Genomic DNA, 22,153 nt, shown 5'->3' with positions numbered 1-22,153 from the left:
CTCTCATGGCAGGTCTCGGACTCGTCCCGGACTCGGTGGAGGTCCAATCCATGTCCAGATCATAAGAAGGGGGATTTGGAGAAGATGGTGGAGTAGCCTTTCTTTTTCTTGCTGGAGATTGTGAAGCCAATGGTTGAAGAGCAACATCTTGCTGAGCAGGAAACACTCCCTCCTGTTCTACTCCAACTTAAGGAAGAACTGTTGCTGGTGGCGGCTCCTATTGTCCACTTTCCTGCATCTATTGATTATTTTTATGGCTGAAACAAATTCAGTTCAGACTCACTCCTCGTCGCCATGACTGCATAGGAATCTATAGACAATATCATTTAGTGAGGTCATCACAAATAATTACCAATAGTGTATTTAAACCATGCATAAACATAATATTTCAATAACATACAGGTTGAAATGGTTACTTTATGTCCCTCTAAGGCCTATGAGACACCTGTGGCAGGCTAGGGGTGCAGAGGTAAAATTGAATAATTCGTAGAATTTTTTTGCTGGTGTGCGGTGCACCTGTGGCCTATAAAACACATATGGAATGCAGGGGAATATTGAGTAATTCTTAAAAACATATTTTGCTTTTGTCTGCCTATGGTCCGGCCAGGAGGCACCTATGGTAGGCAAAGAGTGCAGGAGAGAATTTAATAAGCCTTAAAAAAATGATTGCTGTTGTGAGGTGCGCTTATGGCCTATGGTGAGACACTTATGGCGGGCAGGGGGTGTTGCGGAAAATCAAATAATTGAAAATAGAATTGATGGTGTCCGCCTAGGGCCTATCAGAAATTCTATGGGGAGGAAGGAGGTACAGGGTACAATGGAAATAAATGAATTAAAAAAAGAGTGTACCATAATGATCCTGAAGCACATTAATGTTGTGGCAGGAAAATAAAATTACCAAAAAACAAAAGAGCATAGGCTTCTTCTAGCTATAACCCTAGAAAATTGATTGGAATAGTGAAAGAAAAGGATGTAACAAACTGGCTACACAAAATGGCTGCTAGCCACATCTTCACAACAACAACCAAGAAGGTATGGACAATAAAGAACGCATGGAGGCCTAGGGCCAAAGGAAAGTGATAATGCAAAATGGTTGTCTGCAACATGCTCACAAAAACAAGGAAGAAAGCATAGACAACAAACAAAGGGGCAGATTTATGAGCCCCTTGCGCCACTTTTGCGTCACTTTTAACATGGGAAAAGTGACGCAAAATTGGCGCAAGGGGCTCATAAATCTGCCCCAAAGTGTTCAAGGAGCCCTATAGGAAAAACATACTGGCTACATAAAATGGCTGCCCTGCCACGTGGGCACCAAGGGTGAAGGCATTAACAACAAATGACATATGGAGGCCTATGGCAAAAGCACACTGACTGAATAAAAAGGCTGTCGGCCTCATGTTCACAACAACAAGGAAGAATGCATGTGCAACAAAGAACACATGGAGGCCTATCTTAAAAGCACCCTGCTTACACTAAATGTCCACCCTGCCACATGGCCATCAAAGGCGAAGGCATGGGCAACAGATAACACATGGAGGCCTATAGCAAAAGCACACTGGTTACACAAAATTGCCACTATGCCATAAGGCCACCAAGTGAAAAGGCATGGGCAACAAAGACAATGTGGAGGCTAAGGGCAAAAGCACACTGACTAAATAAAATGGCCACACTGCCACATGGCATGGAGAACAAATACAAATGGTGGCCTATGGCAAACACACACACACACTGGCCACGCAAAAATGGCCACTTGTCCATCAATAAAAGAAGGAGGAATGGTAAACAAAGAAGAAAAGACTACCATGAAGTCACCTTTAAAAATTCCACAACAAAAACATTCAGATGCATCAACATTTACCCCACAATAATACACTTTAAAATTATGCAGTATTATGTGAAAAAACAAAAAAAATCATTTTGCATGTAATCCAAGGCCATTTAAAAATCAATAGATCTGTCCTAACGATAGAGCAGTCAACCTCAAATCTGGGGAACTGGGTTTGAGTCCCAGTAACGACGCTCAACATCCTGTGATTCTGGACAAATCACTAAATCTCCCTGTGTCTAACAAAAAAAAAAAAAGAATGTGTCTTTATGTAACTTAATTGGTGCTCATGTAAAGTGCAGTGATACCTAATACCTTCGGGTCACGTTTGTGCAATATAAACTCTGGAAAAAAAAAGTTGTTTAAGAAAAACATAGAGCACAGTAAATATTTTTAAAAATATACCCAAAGCCTAGTGCTGGCAGACCATTGCCCTTTAGCAGACTAAGGGCCTGATGTATCAAAGGATTTTACCCATTCTGGGGCCGATTCCGATCCTGGAAAAATTTTCCCCGTACGAATCGTATCCGGATTTTTTTCCGTCTGAATCGTACAAGTACCGTACAAACTGGCAAGTACGATTCGCATGGGAAAAAATACATACGAATCGCATTGGGAAAATTCCCCCACACGTCCTCGGGTCGGAAAAAAGTGTCTGACACGTCCCCGGACGATTTTACGTACGAATCGGAAAACTGAAGTCCGAGCGCGCAAGTACGATCCATCCCGTCCGTCCGATTGCACAACCGTATGGAAAAAACACCGCACGGACTGAACTTCAATAGCAACCATGGAGACATGTGCCCGCATACGCGCTGTCCCCCCCCAGCCCCCCGTATGTACGCGCCGTCCCCCCAGCCCCCCGCGGATGTACGCGCCGTCCCCCCACCCCACCCCGTATGTACGGTGCGTACCCCCACCCCACCCCGTAAGTACGGTGCGCACCCCCACCCCCGTATGTACGGTGCATACCCCCACCCCCGTACGCGCTGGGGGTATGCAACGTACATACGGGGGTGGGGGTACGCACCGTACTTACGTGATGGGGTGGGGGTACGCACCGTACATACGGGGTGGGGTGGGGGGACGGTGCGTACATACGGCGGGGGGGCTGGGGGGACGGCGCGTACATCCGCGGGGGGGCTGGGGGGACAGCACGTACATACGGGGGATTGGGGGGGTACGGCGCGTACTGGTCCCCCAATTCCGCTCGCATCGCGGTGTACTTTGCTTTTCCGGCACTTTTTAGGTGCCGTAAACATATTGCCGTCCGGACTGCTGTCGGTTCGAATCGTACTTCCTGGTTCGTGAAACGCAGCCTGAATGCGTCCCGACGTCACGTCGGCGCTGTTCCAGATCACATTGGTATGTATTTTTTCGTCGGTCGGTGTTTTTTACGATTCGTACGGAAATGGTGTTTCCGTGCGAATCGTACTTGCATGTTTGTAATGTTTTTTTCCCGGGTACGAGTCGGGCGGAGAAAACGCTCCGACCAACGGTTCGTACCCGGTTTTTCCAGGATCGGAATCGGCACCTCTGTGTCTATGGGAACATTTGTTGGTACATATATGCCTAGGTCACAGATTGTAAAATGAGTGAAATGGTGAATTTTGTACTACCAACACACACAAAAATGGAGAAAGTATCCTATAATACCAGGCCCCCAGTCCTCTGAAAAATATACAACTTTTCTCCTTAAAAAAATCTTAAAAAGTTAATGCAAAACAGGCCCCCATTGCAAATCGAGCCCCCTCACAATCAAATGTAAAAATGTAAGAAAAAAGAAAAAGGTAAAACAAATACTGCTGCATGGCCTCCATGAAACAACAAACGTATCCAAATGTTATTTAACTTCCTTCATTTTCAAAAAAATCCTTAAAATTAGCAAAGGGGATGCCAAATCTCACTCGCCAGCTCACATTGTGAAGTCTTGTGTTGTTCCTGTTGTCATCTCATTGCTCAAACTGGAAAAAAATTCCACCATGCAGCGTTTGGCAGATTTTGTAGCAACGCTATGTTACAAGAGTAACAAAGAGATGCCAAAGTTAATCTCAAACAATGGTGATTGTTTGGAGCCACATCCTAATCCATTGTTTTTCACCCACCAGACCACTTTAGTTTAGAAATAGTCACATGCAAATCAGCTTTGGCTCTGCTCCAATAGGAACAGTCAATCCCGAACTGCTAAGCCAGGTCCTCCGTGAATCAGAATACAAGCAACGAAGGACAGATTCTGCCCTTGTTATGGGCTCATAAGCTCATAGCTTGAATTCAGTGGCACTGTGAGCACGCGACCCATATCTGGGCATATCAGTCACACGTAGGGCATAAAAAATAAAGTGATGGCTGGAATATTTGTCAGTGAGGTTTGATGTCTAAAGAATTGTCATTTTAAAACCTCTTTAATGGTGAAGTCGGATTTTTAGTCACAATTATGAAAATTACACTTTTAGGAAGTAAGGGGCGGGCATCAGAAAATAAAGTGATGGATGGAATGCTTCAGATCGCTTGGTCCACATCCAAATCTGTCATTTTTCACTCACCATGCCATCGGTTTGGACCCCGCCATAAGCAAATCAGCCTTGACCCTGTTCCAATAGGAACAGTCCAACTGAAATGCCAAGCCAGGTCATCCTTAAACCAGAATACAAGCAACCTAGGTCACATTTGCCCTGATAAGGGCTCATCAGCCACTATATCTTGATTCTAGTGGCACAGAGAGCACGGGACCCATATCTATTTAGGGCGTCATCTGCAACAACAACAAAGTGATGGATGGAATGCTTGAATTAATCTCAATAACTGGCAATTGTATATGGCTGGCTTCAAACTGGAATGGCATGGTGAGCAAATAAACAATGGATTTAGGCCCAGATCTCTGTACTGGGGTGAATGTATGACATTGTTCTGCATTCTGTCCATCAACGGTTGTTTTTGCATTTGTCACCCCGAGTGGGACGGGTATGCCCAGACTTGGGTCCTGTGCACTCCATGCAGCTGGAATCAAGCTATCCTGGCTGAAGAGGGGTGAAACCCCGAAACCGGTCCTAGGATGCTTGTTTCCAGTCCAGGGAGAACCTGTCTTGGCAGTTCGGGCTGGACTGTTCCCATGAGGAACAGGGTCAAGACTGATTTGCATATGGCTGGGTTCAAACTGGAATGGCATGGTGAGCAAAAAAACAATGGATTTAGGCTCAGATCTCTGAACTGGGGTGAATGTGTGACATTGTTCTGCATTCTGTCCATCAACTGTTGTTTTTGCATTTGTCAACCCGAGTGGGACGGGTATGCCCAGACGTGGGTCCTGTGCTCTCCATGCTACTGGAATCAAGCTATCTTGGCTGAAGAGGAGTGAAACCCAAAAACCGGTTCTAGGATGCTTGTTTCCAGAGAGGACCTTGCTTGGCAATTCGGCCTGGACTGTTCACATAAGGCACAAGGTCAAGACTGATTTGCATATGGCTGGGTTCCAACTGCAGTGGCATGGTGAGCAAAAAAACAATGGATTTGTGCTCAGATCTCTGAACTGGGGTGAATGTATGACATTGTTCTGCAACCTGTCCATCAACTGTTGTTTTTGCATTTGTCACCCCGAGTTGGACGGGTATGCCCAGACATGAGTCCCATGCTCTCCATGCCACTGGAATCAAGCTATCGTGGCTGAAGAGGGGTGAAACCCTGAAAACGGTCCTAGGATGCTTGCTTCCAGTCCAGGGAGGACATGGCTTGGCAGTTCGGGCTGAACTGTTCACATGAGGCACTGGGTCAAGACTGATTTGCATATGGCTTGGTTCAAACTGGAATGGCATGGTGAGCAAAAAACGATGGATTTAGGCCCGGATCTCTGTACTGGGGTGAATGTACGACATTGTTCTGCATTCTGTCCATCAACTGTTGTTTTTGCATTTGTCAACTGGATTGGGACGTGGGTCCCGTTCTCTCCATGCCACTGGAATCAAGCTATCCTGGCTGAAGATGGGTGAAACCCCAAAACTGGTCCTAGGATGCTTGTTTCCAGTCCAGGGAGGACCTGGTTTGGTAGTTTGGGCTGGGCTGTTCCCAGGGTCAAGACTAATTTGCATATGGCTGGGTTCAAACTGGAATGGCCTGGAGAGCTAAAAAACAATGGATTTAGGCCCAGATCTCTGTACTGGGGTGAATGTATGACATTGTTCTGCATTCTGTCCATCAACTGTTGTTTTTGCATTTGTCACACCGAGTGGTACGGGTATTCCCAGATGTCGGTCCCGTGCTCTCCATGCCACTGGAATCAAGCTATCCTGGCTGAAGAGCGGTGAAACCCCGAACCCAGTCCTAGGATGCTTGTTTCCAGTCCAAGAAGGACCTGGCTTGGCAGTTCGGTCTGGAATGTTCCGATGAGGCACAGGGTCAAGACTGATTTTCATATGGCTGGGTTCAAACTGGAATGGCATGGTGAGCAAAAAAACAATGGATTTAGGCTCAGATCTCTGAACTGGGGTGAATGTATGACACTGTTCTGCATTCTGTCCATCAACTGTTGTTTTTGCATTTGTCACCCGGATTGGGACGGGTATGCCCAGACGTGGGTCCAGTGCTCTCCATGCCACTGGAATCAAGCTATCCTGGCCGAAACCGGTCCTAGGATGCTTGTTTCCAGTTCAAGAAGGATCTGGCTTGGCAGTTTGGGCTGGACTGTTCCCATGAGGCACAGGGTCAAGACTGATTTGCATATGGCTGGGTTCAAACTGGAATGGCATGTTGAATGTAGGTCCAGATATCTGTACTGGGGTGAATGTATGACATTGTTCTGCATTCTGTCCATCAACTGTTGTTTTTGAATTTGTCATCCTGAGTGGGAGGGGGATGCCCAGACGTGGGTCCTGTGCTCTTCATTCCACTGGAATCAAGCTTTCCTGGCTGAAGAGGGGTGAAACCCCAAAAACGGTCCTAGGATGCTTGTTTCCAGTCCAGGGAGGTTCTGGCTTGGCAGTTCGGGCTGGACTGTTCCCATGAGGCACAGGATCAAGACTTATTTGCATATGGCTGGGTTCAAACTGGAATGGAATGGTGAGCAAAAAAACAATGTATTTAGTCCGGGATATCTGAACTGGAGAGAATGTATGACATTGTTCTGCATTCTGTCCATCAACTGTTATTTTTGCATTTGTTACCCGGAGAGGGACGGGGATGCCCAGACGTGGGTCCCGTGCTCTTCATGCCACTGCAGTCAAGCTATCCTGGCTGACAAGGGTTGAAACCCCGAAACCGGTCCTAGGATGCTTGTTTCCAGTCCAGGGAGGACATGGCTTGGCAGTTCACGCTGGACTGTTCCCATGAGGTACAGGATCAAAACTGATTTGCATATGGCTGGGTTCAATTTGGAATGGCATGGTGAGCAAAAAACAATGGATTTAGGCCTGGATCTCCGTACTGGGGTGAATGTATGACATTTATCTGCATTCTGTCCATCAACTCTTGTTTTTGCATTTGTCATCCCGAGTTGTACGGGTATGCCCAGACTTGGGTCCTGTGCACTCCATGCCACTGGAATCAAGCTATCCTGGCTGAAGAGGGGTGAAACCCCGTAACCGGTCCTAGGATGCTTGTTTCTAGTCCAGGGAGAACCTGGCTTGGCAGTTTGGGCTGGACTGTTCCCATGAGGCACAGGTTCAAGGCTGATATGCATATGGCTGGGTTCAAACTGGAATTGCATGGTGAGCAAAAAAACGATGGATTTTGGCCCAGATCGCTGAACTGGGGTGAATGTATGACATTGTTCTGCATTCTGTCCATCAACTGTTGTTTTTACATTTGTTACCCTGAGTGGGACAGGGATGCCCAAGCATGGGCCCCGTGCTCTCCATGCCACTGGAATCAAGCTATCCTGGCTGAAGAGGGGTAAAACCCTGAAACCGGTCCTATGATGCTTGTTTCCAGTTCAGGGAGGACTTGGCTTGGCAGTACGGGCTGGACTGTTCCCATGAGGCACAGGGTCAAGACTGATTTGCATATGGCTGGGTACAAACTGGAATGGCATGGTGAGCAAAAAAACAATGAATTTAGGCCCAGCTCTCTGTACTAGGCTGAATGTATGACATTGTTCTGCATTCTGTCCATCAACTGTTGTTTTTGCATTTGTCACCCCGAGTTGGACAGGTATGCCCAGACGTGGGTCCCGTGCTCTCCATGCCACTGGCATCAAGCTATCCTTGCTGAAGAGGGGTGCAACCCCGAAACTGGTCCTAGGATGCTTGTTTCCAGTCCAGGGAGGATCTGGCTTGGCAGTTCAGGTTGGACTGTTCCCATGAGGCACAGGGTCAAGACTGATTTGCATATGGCTGGGTTCAAACTGGAATGGCATGGTGAGCAAAAAAAGATGGATTTAGGCCCAGCTCTCTGTACTGGGGTGAATGTATGACATTGTTCTGCATTCTGTCCATCAATAGTTCTTTTTGCATTTGTCACCCCGAGTGGGACGGATATGCTCAGACGTGAGTCTCGTGCTCTCCATGCTACTGGAATCAAGCTATCCTGGCTGAAGAGGGGTTAAACCCCGAAACCGGTCCTAGGATGCTTGTTTCCAGTTCAGGGAGGACCTGGCCTGGCAGTTCGGGATGGACTGTTCCCATTGGGCACCGGGTCATTATTTATCTGCATATGGCTGGGTCCAAGCTGGAATGGCATGGTGAGCAAAGAAACAATGGATTTAGGCCCAGATCTCTGTACTGGGGTGAATGTATGACATTGTTCTGCATTCTGTCCATCAATACTTCTTTTTACTTTTAAAAAGTTAGCATTTTCTTTCAGTAACCATTTGGTGCCTTCAACTTGTCTCTGGAATACACATCTTTGTGGGTGATGGGTAGCTTACTTCCTGCCCTCTAGACAGGCAGACAGAAAGGAAGGGTAGGTGTGACTGAGTGGCCATTTGCATGCTGATGGGTCACCCTGAGCAGGATGGGAGGAGCTGACACACCTGGAAGGGCTGTGTCCTGTCTCCACACAAAGGGTTGCATACCCACCTAGTTAGTCTGGAGCCAGAGCAGGAAAGAAAGGGACTCTGTGCACTTCAAGGCAAATCTTTGAAGTCTCCCCCACTCCAAATCCCCAATTTGGTATAGGTACTGGACCTCTGACACCACCAAATCAGAACACTTCTGGAACTGAGAACATTCTACCACAAAGGATTGTCACTTTGCTGAACTGCTTTGCTGTGTTGGCCTGCTCCTTCTTGCCTGGCGGTGAGAAGGACTGGCCCTGCAACGCTACATCACAGAAACAAAGTATCTCAAAGGGCTTGCTGACATGCCTCTTGTTTCTGAAAGCCCAGGTATATCAAAGACTTCACCCTGCAACCTGTAACCATCACCTGGACTCAGCCAGCTGTGAGCCCTGCTCTGCCAACTGGTGCCGATCCAGTCCTAGGACTTTGGAATTTAGTTTTCTGTTCTGCAACCCAGAAAGCCTTACATTGACAGCGTTGAGCCTATCGGAAGTGGCACTTTTGAGTAGATCTTTAACTGAGGGTGGTTTTAACAAACTAATGATAGAAGGAGACTGGAACTTGGTGACAGTCCCCATCATGGACAAATCTCTACTAGGCCCTTGGTTTTTACTCCCACTACAGTGAAAGAGTATGCTGCCTTTGCATAGTACACAGATCGGAATAGGAAATAGACTTCTTTATAAATAGCACTATTTTTCCCAAGGTTTGGTTCTGTAGGGTTGATGTTAGTAAAATATATGACCAGGGGCCAATATACCTAGCACTCAGTCTCCAAATAATCTGCCCCAGGCCAAAAGATGAAGGACCAACGTTCCGGATAAGAAAAGGAAGCTGAAATATGTATTTTGGCACAATTTAGAGGTTAGCATCCCCTCTGTTGAATATCCACAAATACTCACGTCAGCAGGGAAATCATACATAAGAGGAACGCTTAGGGGAAACTTGAAAATGACTCACAAAATAGCAGATGCCAAAAGGATGGCTCTGGAGTAGTATGTTTGAGTCACAGAACACAGATATCGTCAGCATTCAATGGAAGACCTACAAAACTGAACAAGAAAAGAATTTGGGCTGATTATAATCTTCTCACTGGCAGCGTAAAAATGCCTTACAGACATAAAAGGCATAAAAGGCATAAAAGGGAAAGTGAATGCACACAAAGGAAAAGTAGGCAGGCTTTTAGCTTTCCCGCTGAAGCAAAGGGAGGCTGGACATTCCATACATGACTTCAGATGAAACACCCTAGCGAATTGAGTGGTTATTATGAATTAATTTGCATTTTTTTATGCTTGACTCTACACCTCCAACCATCCAGTTAGCTCAATGCAAAAAGTCACTTACGTGGCTAATATAGAGATCGCAATAAAATTGGTGTCAAAGGGCAAAGCACCTGGGGAGGATGGCTTTCCAGTAAAATGTTATAAAGCTACAAGCTTGCTTATAACTCCACTCTGAACAAAGTTCTACTGAGGTACCATGGAGAAGGAATCACTATGAGCCGAATATAATAAGGCATGCATATCCTTAATCCACACACCATGCAGAGATACACTCTCCTGTCCCACGTATGCACCTATCTCACTTCTCATTTGAGATATGAAGATACTTGCACAAATACTGGCCATGAGATTGAGGAGGGGTGATACATCTACCTGTATATTAGAATCAAGTCTGTGTTGTACCTCATCACCCCTATCAAAATCATATGCTGACATTGGCACATTTAATATGGCACCTGAAAAGACTAGAAGACAAGAAGATGTGCTTATCCCATGATATTGAGAAAGCGTTAGATAGATGAAGTGACAATACATGTTCATAACACTGCAAGACTTTGGGTAAAACTTTATAACATTGGTATAATGGCTCTACCTATGGTGCAGATTAACTAATTTTTTATATAAAAGACAATACAGATTAGCAGAAACACCAGACAGGGGTGTCCCCTGTGCCCTCTTCTTTCTCCTGGCCTTAGAGCCCCAAGCCATTGCCATCAGGGAGTCTCGCGGGATAATGGGGATCGGAACTCCAATGGGAGAGTTCAGACTAATGCTATATGTAGATGATGCACAGTTAACAATCGGAAACCCAAAGACCACAATTCTAGTTCTGACAAAGCAAATAGATGATTTCTCCATCTTTTTGTGATACAAAATAAACTAGTCCAAACGTCAAGCAATACCTATTACACCTGTCACATCATTCAAGTGTTTTGTACCTATCTGCCTAACCTATATGCTGAAGTATTTGAATGCATTGGTCAGTAGAAATTTCACTTCCATGATGAAGGATAGCATAGTGAATCTACCCAAGAAAATGAAAGCCAATTTCTGCAATTGTGAAGTTCTACACCTCTCCCAATGGGTAAGAGAATGGTAGTGCCCCTCCCAGATGTATTTACATTTTGGGTGTGTTACCCTGTAGGTTGGTATCTTATATACACCAGCTAATTGACACCCAGATAAGAAAGCTTGTCTGGGCTCAGACAGCGCCACACCATGCCTCTTCAAAGTTATAAGCTGCGACCACATCTGCAGGACTACTCTTACAGCATATGCAAACATATTATAGGGTGCATCATCTGTACCAAATGACATATCATCTGAACTTCCACAAAGAGATCCCAAACTGGATCCTGCTGAAGCAACATAATCGAATGGGTCAGAATGGACTTCACACCCTTCATAGAGGAAATAAATTGACAATAGACCAAAATAACCCAGTCATGGCTGAAATGATTTGTGACTGGGAGCTGGCATATAAAGCCTTAGGGAAAGAGCGTCTCTCCACCAAAGAGCATCCAATTTGACACAATGCAGCACCCACAATAGAGAATGCCTCTTGTATGTGTCAATATTGGAGTGACAAAGGAATATTGACTATTAAGCATGTTGTTACAGCAGGAGCTCTCAAATCCGTCTTGGATCTTTCAAGAGAATTCCACCTATCAGTTTTGTAGATACTTCTACAACTAGGACACTACCTGGAGGCCCAGATGGGGTTACAAAAGTGGGTAAAGATCCTACCTCCATGCATACCTACTGCGTAAGATGGGGTTATTATAAAACAATAACTGTGGACTATATGAATTAATGATTACAAAACTATTTTCCAAGTCACCAGAAAGCCTACTCCAACCCAAGTTCCAAAAGAAGATTAAAAACAATGTAAACGGAAAATGAATGGTCCCACCTCCTGACGACTCATGATTAAGGTCAAGGGGCCACATCTCAAATTCAGCTTCTTCATGAAAATGTCTGCTTCCTTGGACTGCTGATCTTGCAGACAACCAGAAGGAGATATAGTCCAGATACTCCGGTCCTTCCCTAACTTTCAGACCTACTGTGGATAAATGTGGCCTGCCATTGGTGATACAAGTGGCCTAGTCTTTATGCCTTGAGCAGAGCTAGAAGTGTTTACTTACCAACTTACTTGCCTGCTTACTTGCTTACACTTAAAGCTACTTCTGTACGCTTTGACTTGCCATGTTATCAGGTACTTTTTGCATCTTCATAGCAAGATTAGGGCTGATCTTGCTGGTTGTTATACTAGTTGTTTGATACATTTATTAATATTGGTCTTTTATGCTTTATTCATATTGATTTATGTCTGTAAATATTTGCAATAATGGTCACTTTTTAACAGTACTGCACTAAATTAACTGACTGACTATACAACAAAAGTTTGTTCATTGATGTGCTCTGCTGACAAATGAGGGAGTGACAGTAAAAGATTATGGTGTGGGGTAATGTTACAACTGCAACCAACACAGGTATGAAAGAAGAGTTGGCAACAATTAATAAATCGACACCACAGGTGCTCTACTGGCCCAATTGTATTTGTTTAGAACAAAATAAAAAGCAACAGGGAATTAACGATAACCTGCATTGGTGGTTGCTATTTGTTTGCCGTTGCAGACTGGTTGGGTTTTCCAATGTTTTCTGCCAATGCTGTTAAGCAACAGCAAAAAGAGAGGCTTATTACCAATGTTGTTTATTATTAGCAAAAAGACGCACAATGATATGTACGAGCGCATGAATCATCCCGCATGCATGAACTTTATTATGCATGCATGCATATGCGTCATGGATCTATTGCGGCTCAGCATAAGCACATGCCTGTTTTACTATGCATGCACTCACATGCAGCAAGTCACCATTAGTTTTTTTAGGCCTCGCCTAGGCAACACATGCACTGTCTCTCCAAGACATGCTGTATCTACTCTGTAGGCTTCAAGCACGTCATCGTTTTTTGTTCGTTCTTTTGTGTGTCGTTCTGAAATCCTTACTTTACAGAGGAGCATTGTTTTAAATTAACCCCCCTTTTGGTGTTTTAGCCCATGTATTCGTTCCCTTCTGCCTATATCTGTTAGTTTCAGTGCACTTTTTTTTTGTTGTCCTTGCTCTGTGTTTTCAGAAAGTTGTGTTTTGGTGCATATTGAACTAAATGTGCTCAGATAATGTGATTTGCTTTTCAAACCACAAAAAATTATTTTATTATTGAAAACAACATGTTTGAGTCACAGCATGTCTCTGTTTTATTTTTATTTTTGGTTATCACGGAAGAAGACCCTGAAACTTGAATTTGGTTCCCCAGGCAGTAGCTGCAGATATTATGTGACATGTATTGCTTCACAATGTTGTGTTTCTGTGCATTTCAAAGTAAATGTGCTCAGCTGAAGACATTTACTTTCACATTTTTAAACGACATACAGTACTTACTTTTTTAATAATGGCCTGTCTCAGTCACAGAATGTCTCTGTCTTTTAACTTTCTTTGCTTATCATGGGGAGAGCACACCCAAACTTCATTCTGGTTCCCTCTCTAAATCTTATGCGACTTGTATTGCTTCAGAGTGTTGTGTTTTTGTGCATTTTAAAGTAAATGCAGTCAGCTGATGGCATTTGCTTTAACATTTTTTTAAAAACATATTGTATTTTAGGGATGCTTGTCTTTGCCTCTGAGCACACTACACAAGTGCTCGGGTTAACTCCGCATGCCGCTTGCCTTATTAGTCATCCTCCCCAGTGCGCTCCCCACTGTTTCACCCAGGGTGTTTGCAAAATTGGATTTCTTTCATCAAAACAAAGGAATCGATAGAAGAGCAGCTGGCATAGCCCTGCTCTCACACCAATCCCTCCATGGCCTTGGTTCTCCTCTCCTACCCCTTCTTGCAAAATGCAATTCAACCATTTTGGCAAATATGCTTTCAGCAGCAGCAGGATCTTAATGTGAGTGCCAAGGAAGGGCTGTCTCTCCCCTTTATTATCCAGCTCTCCTTCAAACCAAATCACAGCTCTTTGCTGATAATACTGTCTTTGAGTTCGTACCTCGACAATGGCATTTCAGTAAAACACACAGCTCCCATGTCACATCTGTGTGGTAAGCTGAACATCTTGAGCAGGGCCACTGAACAGCTACCTGGGAGGAGGGAGGGAAGACCTTCCTAGAGGCCCATGAATAGCAGCGATATACCAATGCGAACAATACAAGGCGCACATCTCCTCAACACACAGGATAATCTGCTTTACTTATGCCCACCCACTCCCTTTAATTTCAACCCTGTGTCTTGTCCCTCCTCCCACCCACCTCATCTCTGTTTCTTCACTACCCTCGTTAGCCACCCTAACCCAATTGACAAACCCAGTAGGGTGCTCATGGGCAAGACCTATTGGCTTTGCCAGTGATTTTTTATTTATACATCCAAGATGAAAAAGGCAATCTATGAAATACTAGTTTAAAAAAATTACTTAAATGTGCCAGAAGGCAAATTTTGTTTAAGGAGCAAACTGGCAGCGAATTGCAGCCACAGTTCCTTCCAAAAAATAAATGCAGACACATTTTAATAGGGACGGCAGAGAAGCAAGGGAGGAGTTGGTAGGGGGAGAAGTAATCATGGGGTAGTAACAGGAGAGGGGGATCGGGAAACAACAGATAAACATGAGGCAGGGGAATTAAACAATAAAACAAATCAAAAAGCCATCACTGAGGACTAGGGAAACAGTGGTTATGTTGGGGCTAGGAGAAACACAGGGCATGCGGGGGGTGAGTATTTGATGTGGGAAGCAGCATACAGGGAGAGAGCAAGAAAATGTATGCACTCGCATGGAGTGCTCACCTGTGGTCAGTCAAGGGATTGCCCAAAGTCCACTTTAAAAAGTTATATTTTTCACAACATGTAATTTACAATAACATCTAACAGCAATTTGTAAGTGTGATTTAAACATAAATTCATATCTGGCAATCATTGCAAAGAAATGGTAACAGATTGTCTCACAATCTGCTAAAGAGTGATAATGAAGTACCTTGAAGAAGAGCACACAGGAAAGCTCCCTGCGTGTAGTCCATTGTTAATAATAAAATATGTTGCTCATCAATAAGACTCCTTTGTACTAACTTGTCTGAAGAATGCTGAGGTTAAAGCGCCATCATTTTGAGGACAGTCCTAGAAGATCAAAAAGGCTAAATTAAATATTAAATAGACCTTAGAATATGAGTCACACTTTAGAGCTGACACTTCACTGATTGTTTAACTCAATCATTTCCACATAAGACTGTAAATCAGGGGTGTCCAATGTTGGTCCACAACTGCCATGTTTAAAAAACAAATCTCTTTATTAAACATATGTCAGTTACACATACAGCATTACATTGACGATCGCCTGAAGGCACCAATACAGTCACCGTTGCATAAGATTCCATGTTTCGTTACAGTACTCAGGATGGATCTCCACTCTCCCTCCCCACTATTCTAAGGTGACCGTCCCCACCCTGCTTTAACTCCCTGTCTACCCTCCCTCCCTCACCTCCTTCACGGATTCCTATATGTCTCCCATAGGATCCAAACTTTCTCCATTTTTTGGGGGCAACCCCATCTCTCATATATTGTTTTTTTCTGCTGCACAGCACCAATCAAGGCACATCTGCCATGCTGATGTCTCATTTTTAGAATAATGACATTTACTTTCACTGTATACACATTTATTCCTGGTTCATATCCTGAAAATATGCCACATATGTGATTATCACGCATGCTGGTTCCACCTGGTCTTAACCATGCATATGCTTTTACCACGCATGCCTTTACATCAAAGTATGTGTTGTTAAGGCATGTATGGCAAAGACATATGCGTGGTTAAGACTTATCAGGTAAGTGAAACCCCTGACCCATGCCTCCACCCTGAGACCTAAAACTACTGCCTCTCTCCTGAAAACCAACCCACTCCCCCAAGCCCTAGAAACTTCCCTGCCCCCTAAGCCCTAAAGACTGCGGCCCACCCATAAGCCCTAAAAACTACTCGGCGCCCCCTGCACCCTAAAAACTACACTGCCCCCTAAAAAGTTCCAGATCCCTGCCCCCGAACCCTGAGCCTTAAAACAGCCCCCAAGCCCATTTCCTGAGACCTAAAACTACCCCCTCCTTCCTCTAAACAACTCCCTCCCCAAAGCCCTAATAACTACCCTGAACCCCCCAAGCCCCACAAACTACCCCGAGCCCCCAACAACTTCACCATCCCCCCTGAGCCTTAAAACCGTCTCTGACTCCCCCTGAGCCCTAAAAACTTCCCCAACCCTCCACCCTGAACAAAACCTGAACCCCTAGCCCTGACATCTACCTCAACCCTTAAAAACTACCCAAAACCTGGCCACAGCCCCACTTACCTCATCGCGTCCTCTCCCGATCCTTCCTGCTTCCTTCAGCTAGACCCCTCACTGCCTTAACCATGCATATGTGTGGTTAAGGCATATGCGTGTTTAAGGCAAGCATGGTAAAGCTTGCGTTGTTGGGACACACATGGCTCTGCCTGCGTTGTTCTGAAAGTTTCCCTCAGTTGGAATATGATTTTCCAATGTTTGCATACTGCTTGGCTAAATTATTGTTCACTCTTCCAACATTCCTTTAAGTTGTGAAGTCAAATGGATGGCCACATTAACTGATGAGTGCATTGTAGAGTGAAAGAATATATTTATATATACTATGGAATGGCACCATACTCAATCTCTTTGATCTTCAGGATACGCGAATAGCATGATGGGTAGTGGAGTACAAAAGCAACCTGTACATCTGTTCACCCCCTAAACATAGGTTCCTGTTCATCTGACACCTTCCAACCTGCTGGCATTGAATATCAGCCGTTAGCACACATGCCTTTACAATGCGTGCCAGTACTGTGCATGTAATCCAATGTGTTGGCCTTTACAATGTACATCGTTGTTTGTGTGCGTGTGTGTTTATATATATATATAAGTCTATATTACCTACTGGCAGTCGCCAGTAGGTAGTTATAGTTAGGATCTAGTTACTATAGGAAAATGGCAACATTCTATTCGCAACAACTTTGGCGCCGATTGATGAATCTTCGTGAAATTTTAAAAACGAATTCTGTGTTGAGATCAGCTCCTATATTGAAAGTTTGGGGTTGATTCGTTAAGGGGAAGCGAGAAAAAAGGGGGGTCCCAAAACGTGTTTTTTCAATGTTAATTTCCGTAGGAAACTTTAGACAAGGCTACAGGTCGAACGGGTGAACGGAATTACCCCACATTTGGCAGGGAGAAGGGTCTTGGTCTAGAAAGCATGCTTTTGTTTATTTGGTGTTAATCCGTTCAGTAGTTTTTGAGAAATATCGAAATTTACAGATATCAATATTTGGGAATTCTGCCATCTGATTGGCTGAGGCGTTACGAGCACGAGCTTGCTGCTGATTGGCTGCGAGCGCTGCAAGCGTTTGCAACTAGGAAGTGTTGGCTGCCATTTTGTGATTCCGTTGAAGCGAGTAAGGGGGACAATGGGTGAAAAATGTGGGAAAGAGGAGGGTAGGAGTACTGTAACCTTTGTGGGGTGTTTAGGGTGTGTTATAGAGGGGGTGCGAAGTGAACTAATCATACCTACCAGCGTGAAAGTTCTAGGCTATGAAAATTGAGTGAGGTATTGGCTAGTGTGTGATGTTTCTAAGGTGAGCTTGTGCGTGACTCGAGGATTAAAGCGTGAGCCCACACTGTGTGTCTTATGGTGTGAAGTCATGTGCCCTGGCCGCTGCAGTACAGTTGTGGAAGTAGTGTCAGCATGTGTTAATAACTACTAGGATGAACTACTGACCCGTAGTGGTGTGAAAGTCCTGGGTACAGAAAATATGTGAGGTATTGACTAGAGTCTCATGGAAGGAGGAAGTGTTGGCTGCCATGTTGTGATTCCGTTGAAGCGAGTAAGGGGCAAAAAGGGCAAAAAAAGTCGGAAATAGGAGGGTAGGAGCACTGTAACCTCTGTGGGGTGTTTAGGGTGTGCTATAGAGGGGGTGCGAAGTGAACTAATCATACCTACCGGTGTGAAAGTGCTAGGCTACGAAAATTAAGTGAGATATTGCCTAGAGTGTGATGCTGCTAAGGTGAGGTGGTGCGGGACTCGGGGATTAGAGCGTGAGTCTAAATTGTGTGTCTTTTGCTGTGAAGTCATGTGCCGTGGCCGCTGCAGTACAGCTGTGGAAGTAGTGTCAGCATGTGTTTATAACTACTAGCATGAACTCCTGACCCGTACTGGTCTCAAAGTTCTGGGGTACGGAAAATATGTGAGGTAGTGTGTAGAGTCTCATGCTGCTAAGCTGAGCTGTTGCCGGACTCGGGGATGAAAGCGTGAGCCCAAACTGTGTGTCATAGGCTGTGAAGTCATGTGCTCTGGCCGCTATGCCACATCTGTGCAAGTAGTGTCAGCATGTAGTTATAGCTACTTGGAGGAACTTTTGTCTCAAACATTGTAACTTGTGTAAGGTGCTTAGGGGGTGTTATATAGGGAGTGTGAAGGTAAATGTGTGTGTATGAAATGAATTTGGTATTTGGAAAGTGGAAAGCACTGACTCCTACGGGTCTGATGGCGCTGGGGGCGTAAGGTTGGGTACTGCTGGAGTTGGGAATAAAGCTGATGAACTACTGACCCCTATTGTGAACTTTTAACGTGCATGTGCCGTTAAATGTTCGATAAAATGTTGCAAAAGTATTTCATTAGGTTAAAAAAAAATTATGAACTTTTAACCTGCAGGTGTCGTAGAAGGTTTCAGAAAGTGTGGTGATCTGTATGTGGTGTGGAATAATAAGTAGTTTTTCGGAAGGAAAATTCAAATTAACCAATGGAGGTATGTTTTGGAATGTCGTTAAAGGAATTAAGTATTCTGATTTGTTCTTTACATGTATTTATGTGTGGAGCGACAGAGAAATTATGCCATTCCTGGTTTCATTCTTGATGAAATCGGAGCTTTGCATGTACTATGTGAGACAGAGAGAATTGTATGTGTGTGTCATTTGAAATCTAGATTACAACTACAAAGGTGAGTTAGAAATGAAAAAGGTGTGTTTTGTGTTTTATAGTATTGATTAAGTATTTGAGGTGATGTTTTTAATTTTGAAAGTATAATTTATTTCAAAGTAATATAGTTTTACTAAAGTGTGGTATTTGATATTGGTTATGAAATATGCATAACATTTGAGCTGTTGTTATATAAGTATTTTATATATGTTTAGGAATTTTTCACAGGGAAGAAGTGTAGTTTGTCATCTTTATAGGACTGTATTGTTTTGAAAATGAGGTACAGTGTTAATTTGAGTTTGCAATGTATTTGGGGAGATAAAGAAAATGTTGCACGTTTTGGACTGATACTTTTTGTGGAAATAGTGGGGTGGGTGGGTGGCGGTAGGAGACGTATGTGTTATTAAGTTAAAAGCGATAAAACGAAATGCAGAAATGTTATGTGGGCATGTTGTGGTCTTATTTTTGACACTGAGAGGTAGGTTTGAATGTAAGTCAGGGTAGGTTGTAGTACAGTGGGGCCGTGTACAGTGTTTGGAGATTACATGGAGAGAAGTTGGAGATAGGAAAAGTGATACATTCCTTTTATAGTTTGAATCATGTGATCCTAAGTTGAGAGTGTTTAAAGAACTTTCGTAACATATAGATGTCTAGCTAGTAAAGGTGGTGTAGTTCGACTGGGCCCATTTATAAACCGTGCTATGGGATGGTTTATGTTTTACCCGCCAATTTGCATGTTTGAATACTTTTTGCTGATAAGTGTTATGGCAGACATTTGTTAAAATTAATGTTGTATATGGGTATAGTGGCACGGCTAGGAATGGGGGGGTTTCTGTTTGATTTCGTACTGTTAAGCAAGGGCGGGGGTGGGTGTGGGGGAGGTAGTTATGTTGCTGTTTGAAACACAGAATATAGTAACTTGGAGATGTGGAGGTACTAAAGGTGATGTAGTACCACTGGGAGCACTTATAAAGTGCCATATGGCTCGGTATATGTTTTACCCGCAAATTTGCATGTTTTAATAAGTCTTGCTGATGAGCTTATCAGGAGACATCTGTTGAAGTTAAGGCTGTGTATGGCTATAGTGGCGCTTCTACGTTTGCTTGGGCTCTTTCTTTTATTGCGTAAAGTTAAGCAAGGGCAGTGTTGAGGTGGTGTAGTGGTACTGTAACTATTTATAAATCGTCTTATGGTATGGTGTATGTTTGAGTTGCAAAATTGTACGTTTTAATAGCTTTTGCTGATGAGCGTACCAGCAGACACCCGTTGCCATTAAGTCTATCTATGGCTATAGTGGCGGTAACGGGAGTGCAGGGGCTCGTTGTTTGATTTTGTAAGGTTAATCATGGTATGGGTGGGGGGGGATGTGCATATGTTGCTGATTATAAGACGGCGATTTTTAACGTGGGCATGTGTTGTTAGTAAAGGTAATGTAGTTTCACTGGGCCCATTTATTAACCTTGCTATGGTATTGTTTATGTTTTCCCCGCAAATTTGCATGGTTGAATACTTTTTGTTGATAAGTGTTCCAGCACACACCTGTTAAAATTAAGCCTGTGTATGGGTATAGTGGCGCTACTAGGAATGGTAGGGGTTTCTTTTTTATTTTGTATGGTTAAGGAAGGGTGTGGGTGGTTGTGTGTGTGGGGGAGGTGGGTATGTTTCTGATTAAAACACACTTGCAGATGTCGAGCTAATAAAGGTGATGTAGTACCAATGGGAGCCCTTATAAAGTGCCCTATGGCATGGTATATGTTTTACTCGCAAATTTGCATGTTTTAATACGCTTTGCTTATGAGCGTTTGAGAAAGTGGGTTGCTCTAAAAGGCGGGGGAGCAAAGCTCTTAAAGGGGTGTTGGCTTTGCAAGTTGGGCCATGGTCTAAATCAAAATAAGTATCATTGTGTGCTTTAGAAAATCCTCTCCAATTATCCTACGTTTGGAAAAAAACAATGTGGGTAACGTAGTGTGATGTCTCCATTTCTCAGTAGTGAGCAAAATAAGTATGCGTACATTGATGTGCATGCTCTCACTGCAGTGCACTAAACATAAATAAAAAAATGGACCTTGTTTGCGAGGGGCGAAAATAAAATTTACTATGTTTGCGAGGGCTCAAAATAGAGCCTGATAGAGACCCTTTTGGAGGCTGCTTGAAAATGAGTGCTGGTCCTCAGACCCGGCCCAATTAAAGCCCATCTTTTAATTGATGCTTACATTCCTACTTATATACATACTTACATCTGTTCCTGCACTTATCTTAAGCATCTATGAGCGCACTCGCCTATTGTAAGCACTGTGTCATTCATGCAGCCATACCACTATATATCCATAGATACATCTGTCCCATAACCAATCCTTAGCATCTATCAGTCCACCAGTCTATCATAAGAACTGGTCCCTGTATTCATTTATCCTTCCATTCATACATTGATCCATCCATCTATGCATTTATGCATTGATGCATCTGGCCATGCATCCACTCGCCTTTTATTCAACTATACGTTCTTATTTTCGGGCATTGCCTGCCTCCAATCCTAAATAGGACGTATTATACTTATCCATCCAGCCTGTTAAGGGGTCGAAAAGGTTTGCCAAAAGCATTGACAGGCAGATTATTTTATAAAGAATAACAAAGCTTTGAGTGGCTCTTTGTGGAGCATACTTCACCATCCTTTTCTGGTGGCGTTTTAAAGAAAGGTACATATAGCGAAAGAAATGTAAAGGAGCTTTTAAGTGTAAGAGGTTAATTTTGAAACTTGGGGCCATATGTAGGAGGCCCAATACCGGTCGGTAACGGCCGATTTTCGGTAAAAATCCGGTTACCGACCGGTATTCAGGCTTTTGGTATGTAGGGGGCACATTTCAGGATTCGGTAATTTACCGAATCGGTAAAATTACCGAATCGGTAATTTTACCGATTCGGTAAATACCGAATCCTGAAATGAGATGTAGGGGGAGTGTGTGGGTGTTGTGTGGATTCGTTATTTACCACCAACTAAAAGTTGGTGGTAAATGACGAATGGCTTTGAAAAAGCATTTTTTTGCACT

General features: G+C 43.9%; 1 protein-coding gene across 5 annotated transcripts in view; it reads right to left on the bottom strand.

The window, feature by feature from the left end:
- Positions 1 to 22,153, bottom strand: part of LOC146809062 (B-cell receptor CD22-like) — a 426,891-nt gene that overhangs the window by 364,996 nt on the left and 39,742 nt on the right. For 4 of the 5 annotated variants that reach the window (XM_085615864.1, XM_085615866.1, XM_085615868.1 and 1 more), the window contains exon 2: positions 15,118 to 15,257. The exons of the other annotated variant lie outside the window; for it this stretch is intronic. In XM_085615864.1, the coding sequence (XP_085471990.1) occupies positions 15,118 to 15,160 (43 nt within the window). In that variant the 5' untranslated portion in view covers positions 15,161 to 15,257. The remainder of the gene's footprint in view (positions 1 to 15,117; positions 15,258 to 22,153) is intronic. 5 annotated transcript variants of the gene reach the window in all.

Source organism: Triturus cristatus, chromosome 7, assembly GCF_964204655.1.
Source record: "Triturus cristatus chromosome 7, aTriCri1.1, whole genome shotgun sequence".
Taxonomy (NCBI): Eukaryota; Metazoa; Chordata; class Amphibia; order Caudata; family Salamandridae; genus Triturus; species Triturus cristatus.
The sequence above is the reverse complement of the archived record's forward strand: the minus strand, read 5'-3'. Positions and strand labels throughout refer to the sequence as shown.